The 12,030-nt window shown below is 40.0% G+C and overlaps 1 protein-coding gene across 1 annotated transcript; it reads right to left on the bottom strand.

Moving 5' to 3' along the window:
* Positions 1-181: 181 nt before the first annotated feature.
* On the bottom strand, positions 182-11,743 carry ccnb3 (cyclin B3). The gene is made up of 12 exons (XM_002939199.5): positions 11,580-11,743; positions 7,866-7,972; positions 5,662-5,745; positions 4,835-4,953; positions 3,970-4,081; positions 3,767-3,871; positions 3,578-3,670; positions 2,859-2,996; positions 2,495-2,650; positions 1,186-1,335; positions 944-1,074; positions 182-460 (listed from the first exon to the last, which is right to left on the bottom strand). The coding sequence occupies exons 2-12, from the start codon at positions 7,956-7,958 to the stop codon at positions 391-393; spliced, it is 1,251 nt and encodes a 416-aa protein (XP_002939245.1). The 5' UTR covers positions 7,959-7,972; positions 11,580-11,743; the 3' UTR covers positions 182-390.
* Between the last annotated feature and the right edge of the window lie 287 nt (positions 11,744-12,030).

The raw sequence follows: 12,030 nt of genomic DNA, 5'->3' as shown, positions 1-12,030 counted from the left end.
GTCTCCATTACCCCTGTTAATAATGTAAATGCCCTGCTAGACAATTGAAATAGAATTAAGCTGCATAATGCTACATTAAAACCCTTTATTATGAAGTAGACTCCTGGTGGTCCAAAAGTGGATGTGAACATCTTCAGTTCCTCCCCTCATCCCAAAGAAATAAATGTAGCCAACACTGATAAATGGTATCCTCAGCATTTTTTTTAATTAACATTTGCATCCCATGAGGCTCTGTGGTATCTGAAGCTCACACACAGTTCATATAAAATGCATAAGAGTGCGCATCAAGCTGCCAAGACACAGAAAATACATAATATATAAAAGTACATATATTTACAGCCTATATACACAAGGGCAAGGAGAAGAGATTCTGGGGCAAGTTGGGCAGTGTTAGCTCTGAAGGGACTCTTCTATTGTTAGCACGTCCATGGGGGGCAATTTTGCCACTTCAAAGAAGACCCTGCAAATACAAGAGAGAAATATATAAGTAAAGTCATTAATGGGCAGATGGGGTAAAGGCTTTCTAGAAGGAGAGACAGAGAAACTGGTGAATGGAAGAGATTAACTCTTACAGGGATTTGTTGTTCGGGAATAAGGGTTCGGCTTAAGGGTTGCTTGGGTAAGTCACATGTAGAGAAGTAATAATCGTAATAATCAGGAGAAGAAAAAAAAAAAAAGTCTCTGTTAGGTGGTCACTGTTTGTACCCAGGTTCCTAGTTCTAGGATGGGCCCCTTATTTAACATCTGTATCAAGCAACTTAGCCATAGCTTCAGCAGATGCACGCAAAGTCTAGTCGGTAATGCATTTTTACCTCAGGGGACCATGGCTCAAAACACCCTTCCCTGTCTGAAGTCTCTTCCCATTCAAATAAAAGGAAAATGCATTGCATATGATCCCTGGCTGTGATCAGGAACATTTATAATAGGAAAGGTTAGTACATACCTGTGTGAGTATTTTCCCCGCACTGCCTTCAACTTCTCATTGGGTGGATGTGTGAGAAGGAAATTCAACCTCTTCACCAAGGGCAATAAATCCTTGGTCTGATACCCACTGTAATGCTGTAGTGTGGCAGTCTGTATATATTAGAATGCAAAGTAAAAATCAGCATTAAAATGTTTGCATCCACTTTAAAGCACCAGCAATTGCACCCAAATGTAATGAATAAGTAACAGTAAGGAGCTTACCCATCCGCCCAACCCCTTCATTTTAAGAGCAAGCAGAAGGCAGCCGGCAGCCATCTTAGATGCACTCTCTTGCACAAAGTCATATTCCTGTAGGGTGAGTTCACAGATGTACCTGGCAAGTGTCAGAGTCTCCATAGTGGCATGGGCACACTAAAAAAAAACAAGCAAACACATTAAGGAGATTAAAATAGAGGAAACACTTGAATGATATAGACTGTGGCAATGGAAGGTAGCATTATTATCTGGTTGCTTGGGACTCCGTGGAGTGACAGTCTGAAATATGATCTGCTAGTACAGAAAATGTATCTACCTATAACCTGATTCTGCACATGGGAGGGGCCAATAATAATTTCTTACTGCGCTCTAATCATTTTTGGATAAAATATTTCATTTTTTGTAATATAAGCAGTTGTCCTCTGCTAATGGAATGTTTATCAAAGGTGCTCCCTGCTGTTATTTGGATGGGGGGCTGTCCAGAACACCAAATCTTAACTAACTGCAGGAAGCAAGTTCTGTTGCTTATGTGTCAAAACACAACAGCATAGGGCTCTCATATTACTCATTCAAGCTAATAGAATGAAAAATAACTGCTAATATCATGAAAACTAACAAAAAAACAAAATGTTAACTGCAAAAGCTTTCAGAGGAGCAAATTTATATTACATTACATTTGTCAGGTGGAGTTTCCTTTTAATGAAGAGTTTTTTTTTGTTTTTGTTTTAAAGCAGGGCATGTCCCCAAAGCAGCAGACGGAATTGGCTCCAGTGTGAAGGCCACTTAAATGGGTTCTGAAACAATTTGCAATTGGTCTTCATTTTTTGTTATTTGTAATGTTTTTAATTATTTCAGTTTTTGTTTGGCAACTTGCCAGCTTGGAGTTTCAGCAGCTATTTAGTTGCTATGATCCAAATTATCTTAGCAACTAGGGTGTGGTTTGACGGATATATGAATAGGAGAGGACCAGAGGAGAAGTAACCATAACAATTAAACTGTAGCTTCACAAAGCAACAGTGACCCCCATTTGAAAGCTGCAAATAGTTAAAAGAGGGCAAATAATTAAAAAACTATGAAAAACAAATAATGACGACTAATTGAAAAGTTGCTTAGGATTGGCCTTTCTAGAACATAAAGGTGAACCACCCCCTTAAACTGAGATTTGGTATGTGATTTACTTTGCCAGAACGGATCTGCAGTATCAAGGCTGTCATTGCTCTCAATGTTGGATAACATATTAGGGAGGGAATATTACTTTTATCAGTAAAAATTCCACCATTTGGAGAGGGTAAAAAGGCCTTTGACAGACTCATACCTTAGCAAACCTGCGCAGGAAACGATAAGGGACTGGGATATTGATGTCAAAGTTGAGTTTCTGCAGGATTTCCATTTCCATAGCAACGACTTCATCCCTTTTGTATGCATCATCACAGATGTACATGAAATCATCAACACAGGGTGGGCAGCGCTCCTGCAAAAGGGAAACCAAGAAAAGGCATTAGAAAGCCGCCAGCTGGGGAAAAAATCTACATTCTACATTATGTTACATCACAGGATAATAACATTTGTCCATGGGTTACTGCACTAGTGCAAGATTTGCTCACTATTAGTAAATGACTACAATAGGAAAGTACTGTACATACAGTATAAGGTCATACATCACAGTCATTTGTGATTACCTCAAACTTGGATGCAATGAGTACAGCAGTTGAGCCAATGAGCTGGAGTTTCTCCTTCATTGAGACAGTCGCTGCTAAATAATGGTCCACCATTTTCACTGCCAAGTAGAGGGTTTCATGGTTCAGCTCAAAGTTCTCCTGCAGAAGATAGGGGATAAGCCATCATTTTGGTCAGAATCCCAATCACTCAGAAGCATGTATATAAAAATAACAGCAGTTGTATGTTAATGTTAAATGTTCTAGTCTCTTCTTCTGTTACCTATTGACTAGGTATATTCAAGCCCATTCATAAGTCACACACCTATAGATATGGTGAATAATTTTAGAGAGCTATAGGACAGTTCGCTACACAAAGGACCCAAACTAGTGTGTTGGAAGCAACAAAGGAGGCTGTAAAGCAACCACCTTATGCGAGTTTGTATTGCCAAAATGGACATGACTGTGGTTAGGACACAGGGTGTGAAGGTCCATCAACAAAACTCTTCATGTTACTGCAGAATTACTCTGAAGTGCAGATCTGCCAAGCTGCTAGGCTCTTTTTATATGGGGGTTATATATGTGTAATATATAACCAAATAACTATAATTCCTCCCCATCAAGATGTCTCATCTCACTCAACCTGCTGTATAATCATATTAATATGATGGTGCAGCATGCCTAAAATTGGTACTGCATAGGGGAACAGGGGAGGGTCATCCAAAACACAATCTGATTCTCACCTGCACTTCCACCATCCAATCCACAAGGATGGCCCTCATATCCTTGCTAATATCTGTTTGCATCTCCATGTAATTAGGAAGCAGAAACTTCTCCTGCAAAAAAACAAAAAGTATGTAATGAAGGCAGTTCATAGTAGGTAAGTAAATAATTCACAAGGGCCACAACACCAAGGGGAAAAGAACCAGTACCTCTCTGTCCCGCATATAGTTGAAAATATCCATTGCGTATTCAGAGTTAGAAAATGGGTCGTCAAGAGAGTCCTGATCTATATCCTCAACACCAGGTGGGAGAACCTACAGAGAGAGAAGTTTCATAAGTACAGGGAGGTTGGTGGAACAGCACTTTATTACAAACAAGGAATATCCTTCCTTAGACAAACTATAACACATGCCTTTTCCTCAGGTATTTCCTTGGCAGTTACAGATTTTTTCTCCTCAGCACTTAATTTTTCTTCTTTCAATTCAGGGAGAGGCTCTTCAGTTACTATTGCCTTCTTTTGAGTCCTGTGTGGTCAAAGCAAAACTTTATATTAGTAACGAATAGGAACTTTTTTTTAAAAAAAAGGTATAATTAATTAATTTTCAAAACAAAAAAACAATTTGCCATAATATAAAGCTCAATAAAATGTGAATATTTTTTACACTTGATTTCACATCCGTGGTTCTAGATTGCACCAGTGGGAAAAGAAAAAAAGCAATATCTAATTCTGGTATAATAGAGAAGGTGTGGAAAACAGTCAGCCAAGCTTTTTAAAATCACTGATGAGTGGACACGACCAAATCACGTGGAGAAGTCTGCATCCTCCATACTACATTAATTGGGTATTTTCAGTGAACTACTAATAGGTACAATTATTTCAAGGTTGTAAGTTTCCTTAATCTTTTACAACAGTGATCCCCAACCAGTGGCTCGTGGGCAACATGTTGCTCCCCAACCCCTTGTATGTTGCTCCCAGTGGCCTCAAAGTAGGTGCTTATTTTTGAATTTCTGGCTTGGAGAAAAGTGTTGATTGCATAATGGTCAGTGTAAAGCCAAACAGAGCATTCTATAGGTTGCCAGTCCACATAGGGTCTGTTTGAATTAAAAGTAATTGTCTAAGTACCTTGTTAGGAGCGAATGATTGTGCCATAGAAACTCTAAGACTTCCATATGTATCATATATATTGATACAGGTGGATGTTAAACAGGCTATGACTAGGGCATCAATTCACTTCTCAGGATCAGTGTTCAGGACAGCCATAACTTTAGAAACTTACTTCTTGATATTGAGTTCATTATTCTTTGTAACGTCATTTGTGGGGACATTTTTTGTCTTCTTGGTGGAAATTTTCTGTCCTTCCTTCTTCTTCTGAAGTAGCTGTGGGTTTTTGTGAGCCTAAAAAGAACAAAAAACAGTATTTCTCTCTTTTAGATGTAATTGGATTTGCCAGTGCTAATATAGGATTAAATAATATATATATATATATATATATATATATATATATATATATATATATATATATATATAAAGCCTTTTGATGTGTGCATATTTAAATCTACTGCTATTAGACTGCACGGGTACAAAATGTACATTTGCTTTAAAAGCTCTAATATATATATATATATAAATAAGCTAGGCATGGATGCCCTGAGAAAGGTCCCAATGGGGACTGAAACGTTACGTCGGCTGTTTATGCTACTTTGAATACATGTTTTGATTTTTCACAAGAAATCCCGGAGTTGCTGGTCTTTTTTATACTATTGGAACCCTTTACCGAGCACCCGAGTTATGTTATGTAGCGGTGTGCCATCCTTTGTGTATATATAAATAAGCTATTATGTAGCCATGGGTAGTTCCAATTTAATTTCAATAGGGCTGTATTTGTATTGCAGATAACAGATAAACTGCATAGAATACCATCATTCTCAAGTGATGAGAAACAGGGGTCCAATGTTATTCATGGCTGTCTACATATCTATGGGAAGAAAACTGTGTAATATGTACATAACTTTTGGCAGGTCTCTCTTTCAGTAAAACATAAGCAAATCAATTAATACCAAGTTAGGCCATAGTAGGAATATGCTTGTACTATATCATACTCACATTGGTAATGTCCCCAAATGCTGCTCTCTTCTTTGCGCCTCCCTGTGGAGAGGAAGGTGAACGCTTCGTCTGACTGATCTCCACCTGTAACCAAAAAAAAACATCTCATAAAACGAGTTGCCTGTCTCACAAAGTATACACTGCATGTTTTGGAGGCCATTTGTACTGCCAAACAGAGCCTTCTGTAGGCTGTCAGTCCACAATGGGCTACCAAATATCTAATCACAGCCATTATTTCTCATGCTTGCATTGTTCCCCATCTTTTTATATATTTAAATGTTGCTCACAGGTAAAAAAAAAGGTTGGTGCCCCTGCACTAGAGGGTGCCACTTGAAAAACACTATTTGCAATGCCTCCAGGCACTTTCTGAGTTGGCTGCGGCCATAGGGGAATACTGCTAAAGGTCCCACATCTATAAAGAAGAAGGGGCACATATATTTTGCACTTTCATCTGTCTGAATGAACATATTTAAAGCAGATATGCCTCAGTATTTTGTTGCTTTCACAAAAGTCACTTTTGTGATCTACACTATAAAAGGAATCTTGTTAGCTTTGGTTTTAAAACAAAATACCCCTCACCCATACACAAACGTGGAGTTTGTCCTCTGGCATGTAAAAGGCTGGTCACAGATTAAATTAGTAGGACAAACAGTTGGACAAAAATGCTCTGTGGGGGTCACAAGGAAATCCAATGGGACCTAATGGCTACTAAACATTCTAATCAGAGCATACAATGTGCCATTGTCAAACATTATAGGGGATGTACTATATACACATTGACATTTTGTTTTTCTTATGGCAATAGTACATAGGTGTTAGACTGGGGCCTTCTATCATGTGAATGTATAGTGTCTGTCCATTTGCCCAAGAGAACAATGGTGAACTAAAATATCCATATGCCACAGGCCTAAAGAGGAAATACTCAGCAGCTGATTAAAATGACCACAGAGAAAAGATAGTTCTGTTATTCGCTGTACACAAACCTCTCTTAGTTGAGGGATACCTTCCTATCTAGCAAGGATGTGTGTTTCAGGCAAACCCCTGGAAGCTAAATACCAAGCACACCCTGTAAAATCTGTGAACATTCCACACATTCAGTCGCCTTCTTTAGGGCCATTTTATACAGATTTTTCTGAGGAAGAGGGTGAAGCTGGACAGGGCAAGGGGTGAAGGAAAGGTGAAGTGTGTGACATTGCCTGTTAGGCTGAACTTTAGTCCTGGGTTCACCATATAAACCATTGTTGTAAACATTTTTTGCAACAGTTTTGTTGTACCATCTTATTCTGCAATTTGTGTACCCTTTACTGATCTGAAATAAATACCATCCATGTGGCAACTTGTCCACAGTGAATCTGCTTTGTATTGTGTACATGTGCTTAGCCACTGCAAAGTTGCTTAATGCTGGGCAACCATAGCAACTAATCAGCAAATATAGCTCTGATCATTCTGCTTCAGGTAGAATGATTAAAAGCAAATCTTACTATAAGTATGGGACCTGTTATCCTGAATGCTCGGAGCCTGGGATTTTCCGGATAAGGGGTCTTTCTGTAATTTGGATCTCGTAACTTAAAAGTCTGCTAAAAATCGTATAAATATTGAATAAACCCAATAGGATTGTTTTGCCTCCAATACGGATTAATTATATCTTAGTTGGGATCAAGTACAAGGTACTGTTTTATTATTACAGGGAAAAAGGAAATCATTTTTAAAAATGTGAACTATTTGATTAAAATGGAGTCTATGGGAGATGGCCTTTCCGTAATTCGGAACTTTCTGGATAAGGGGTCAGATACCTGTATGTTCATAGAACTCTCCACTGTCCCAAATTTGCTAAGTTTTATTAAATGAGACACAATAAAGGGGAATTTATTATTGACCTATTGTAAGCAACTTTTCAATTTGTATCCATTTTTATGGGTTTTAAATTACTCCACTTCTTTCTGGCCAGGGGGTCGCCAACTGCCACAACCCTAAATACAAAGTACACCATAAAAATCATGACAGAATCCCTTTAATTAAAATGGGAACTGCTTGGTTGCTAGGGTAATTAAGCCCTAGCAACCAAGTAAAACAATTGTAAGAACAACAGAAAGTAAATTTAAAAGCAAGACAAAATGAAAAAAAAAAAAAAAAAGGCCCCAGCACCCCAACAATAACTGAGCAATAAAGAAATAGAACTACAGCAATAACATCACTGGCCTCACCTTATCAGGTCGATTATTTTCTGCAATAACTGGCTTCCCCAGTTTTGGGAGTTTGGAAGCCACTGGCCGAGATTGACGAAGAGAAGGCATCATGATGAAAGATAAAGCTAGAACAAGAAATGAAATGGAGAAGAATTAAACATAACAGTATTGCCAGGGGGTCATATTAGTACTTTTGCTGGGCCCCTTTATTTATATAAAGGCAATGCTGCACAACCTATTGGTCTCTAACTGGAACCCCACAGCAATCACTCTACTGTATTTATCAAGGCTTCAACAATAGCGACGGGCTGCCAGATGAGCACCACTAATATAATAATGTTAGGCACACTGGTGCCTTTTGTAAAAAATCTGCTCAAACGTAGCATTATATTACACCACTGTGCTTGAAAAGACAAAAATCTTCAACTGTTTCCAAAAAGGTCAGGATGCTGTTTAAAATGTAAATAAAAAGAGAATGGGATCATTTGCAGAAAATGAAATCCTATATATAATTGCAAATAATTCAAAGGCAAAATATCAAATGTTGAAACTGAGAAATGTTAATGGTTAGCTGAAAATGATATGTTCATTTAAAAACCGGTGCTGGCAACATGTTCCAAAAAAGTTAGGCGAGGGGCATGGTTCCCACTGTGTTGCACCCCTCTTTGTACAACACTCTGGAACTGTTTGGGAACTGAAGAGACCAATTGCTGGAGTTTTGAAAGTAAACTGTTGCCCCATTCTTGCCCGATATGGGATTTCATCTGCTTGGCAGTTTCAGGGTGTCCTTTTTTCATTTTAAAATGTGCTAAATGGTTTCAATGGCTGGCAAGTCATCTGGATGGCAGCATATGTTGCCCCGAGCCCTGTATATATCATTTAGCATTAATAGTGCCTTCCCAGATATTGCCTAGGGCACCCGGCCGGCTTAGGCCGGCACTGAAAGATGGCATTGTTTTCAATCATGTCTATATGTAGTTTCTTTTTTGCATGGTAGAGATTTAACTTTGTGGGTGCAGCATCAAACTGTGTTTACAGACAATAGTTTTGGTGAATACTCCTGAGCCCACGCAGTGATTTCCACTACAGAATTGGGTTTGTTTTTAATGCAGTTCCGTATGAGGGCCAGAAGATCACGGCCATCCAGTATTGGCTTTTTAGCCTTGCCCCTTGCATATAGAGATTTCTTCGGATTGTCCAAATCTTGCAATATTTAAAAGACCCAGCGTCTCTGGAAATCTGCTCTTTATACCAAATCATGCTATTGGTGCCAGTTGGTGAGACGTTCCACCAAGGCTTTGCGTTTTTTTTGTTTTTGTTCTTTAGCATCATGCAACTTTTTCCAGTCTTTTGTTGTCCCAACTTTTTTAAAATGTGTTGCTGACAAATTCAAAATGAGCATATATTTTTCATAAAGAAATACATTTATTCACTTTTAATATTTGATATATTGGGACAGTTTTAAATTAAATATAGGGTTCAAAAGATTTACAAATGATCCTATTCTCTTTTTATTTACATTTTACACAGTGTCCCAACTTTTTGGAACCAGGGTTGTACAAACTTCAGAAATCTGTCTTTAAAATCTCTGTAATTACCCCCCCCAAAAAAAACCAGTCATCCCCTTGTAGATTGTAAGCTCTTTTGGGCAGGGCTCTCTTCACCTCTTGTATCGGTTATTGATTGCTTTATATGTTACTCTGTATGTCCAATGTATGAAACCCACTTATTGTACAGCGCTGCGGAATATGTTGGCGCTTTATAAATAAAGGTTAATAATCCCCTGCCTATGGAGGGGTGCCCAATATCATGACACCACCAGTGGCTCAGGAGCAACATGTTGCTCACCAACCCCTTGGATGTTGCTCTCAGTGCCCACAAAGCAGGTTTATTTTTGAATTCTTGGCTTGGGGACAAGTTTTGGTTGAATAAAAACATTATGTACCACCAAACAAAGCCTCTTGTAAGCAGAGATTATGCATAGAGGCTACCTAATAGCCAATCACAGCCCTTATTTGGCACCTCCATGATCTTTTATGATGCTTGTGTTGCTCCCCAAGACTTTTTACATTTGACTGCGTGACATTTTGGAAACAATAGGGTTTTATTTTTTACTAAATGTGCCCCTAGCCAGCGCTAAGTCACCTGCATGGGGAGAAAGCTCCTGGCATGGGTGGCCATGTTGTGGCACATGTAGGTGAACATTGAGCAAGTGCCACAACTCACTCATTATGCATATAGGTGTGACGTAAGCTTGGTAGACTCATCCACCACAGCTATGCCAGGCTCATGCGCATAATGAGCAAGCCGGGAGACTTGTTGTATAGCGCGCATGCGCATTATAAACATGGCTGGGGGGTAGGAGCTCCGTCCCAGTGCAGGCAGCCTAGCTCTTGAGGGGGTACCTCTGGCAGGGGAAACAATTATAGGTTTGAGGCCAACACATGCCTTTAGGTGTGCTAAGTGGCCAAACAGGGGATACTTTTTTTTCAAGGCTAAGTTACACTTTTAGTTGCCCAAAATAGTGCCCAATGATTGGAGGCCCTGACAGACAGTCGCAGTTGAGTCCTTTTTGTCTTGAAACTGCTCACACCCTCATCCCCTATGCGTATGAATGGGAGCCACGGATGGCATGCATACTATTCAGTCAGTTGATATGTACATGACATCTTTAGCACAAACTGGGAACAGCAAAAGGAAGCACTACACAGCATGATCGATTATTGGTAACAATGACAGAAAGTAGCCATGGTCTCGCTGTTAACCAAACACAATGGGAACACAACAATCAACACACAAAATTAAAATTTCCCCCATAAGTAAGGCCTCATGCTCGAGTTCTCCTAGAAACTTCCTTCTCTAGTAGGTATACGGTAACACTGGCTACATACAAGATGGCCACATTTTTTACCAACATGGTTACGAGTTGCACTGCACTTCATGCTCAACAATGTTCCTTGATCTTGCATTACACCCAGCATTGTGGGATGAGTACTGCAGGCCAAAACATCTAGCTGGCTCTGTGCCATAGTCCTAACAGTTTTCTATTGGGTATTATTATAAACCTCTGATCAGCGAGTTTTCTCTTCTATATTCAATTCTGCACCAATGGGGACTAAATAAGCACCGCACAACAACAATCTTCTCTTTGTCAGCAATTATTAAAAGAACACTTTTAGCAAATGGGAGTTGTAGTTTAACAATAGCTGAAGAACTACAGGTTGTGCCCCACTAAAAGAAGGATGACAAGCATTAGGGCACCATTGCCTACTATTTATAACCTTCCATTTGTATAAAGGGCATATGATTTTGACACTGATTTGGCCACTCCATGCAAACTGTACAATCACAGATGCAGCACACCAGGGACCAATGCTGAATAAGGGGAATGCTTACACGGACTACAGCAGTGGAATGATACAACAGCTGTTGTTACATTAACAATAGTAGTTACTTCATATTCCCCAAGCACAAGCCATGGGTGCAAGCACATATACTTCTTTACAATGTAACACAAATGTACAACCTGGGGCACTTCAGCTGCTGAACTAGAGCCCCCACTATCCAAGCCGCATAGAATGGTGGGAGAAGAACCTCTACCATCCTCACAGAGCAAGCCAGCAGGGAATGGTGGGAAATGTAGTTCTAAACAGCCTATATAGGGCTAAAGATCCCCTAGCACAAAGGGCAGAACATGCTTGAGCACAGAGAGCGATCGGAAGCTGTTTATACCTTACGGTGTTGAAGGCGTAACGGCAGCCCGGTCCCTTGTTTTCCCCAATGCTCGCTGTTACGGCGCAAGTCTTTATCCTTCCCCGGGACAGAGCGATCCACACACCCAGCAGCTCCGCTACAATCAAGAATTTACACACACAAAATTTTGAACGCATTGGTAACCGCCCACCCCTTGCTCCCATTGGTCATTAGCCACCCAATCAGGAAGACGCCTGGAATGCCGTTGCTATGGCGATTTCAAAAATTCGAACGCTCACTCCTGAAAGCGGCTGTGGAGGGGGCGTGACCGCATGCAACGCTGAGGCCCTAGTGCAATCATTGGCTGCCGGTCCATAAACTGGGCGGGGCTGGGATTAAATCCCTCGTCTAACATTTAAAGGGCACGATGTAGGGGGCTTGCGGAGTGAGACAGATATTCCGCTCAGCAGGCGGATTGTTTATAGAAAAG

The sequence above is a fragment of the Xenopus tropicalis genome, chromosome 8 (assembly GCF_000004195.4).
Source record: "Xenopus tropicalis strain Nigerian chromosome 8, UCB_Xtro_10.0, whole genome shotgun sequence".
Classification (NCBI taxonomy): domain Eukaryota; kingdom Metazoa; phylum Chordata; class Amphibia; order Anura; family Pipidae; genus Xenopus; species Xenopus tropicalis.
Note: the sequence above shows the minus strand (reverse complement) of the source record. Positions and strands in the feature narration are given on the sequence as shown.

Excerpts from the sequence above, each read along its gene's own strand:
- ccnb3 (XM_002939199.5), bottom strand. The coding sequence starts at position 7,958 with ATGATGCCTTCTCTTCGTCAATCTCGGCCAGTGGCTTCCAAACTCCCA. Across the intron at positions 4,954-5,661 it reads CATTTGGGGACATTACCAAT|GCTCACAAAAACCCACAGCT; the intron begins GTGAGTATGATA and ends TGTTCTTTTTAG. Across the intron at positions 3,872-3,969 it reads AGGAAATACCTGAGGAAAAG|GTTCTCCCACCTGGTGTTGA; the intron begins GCATGTGTTATA and ends CTCTCTCTGTAG.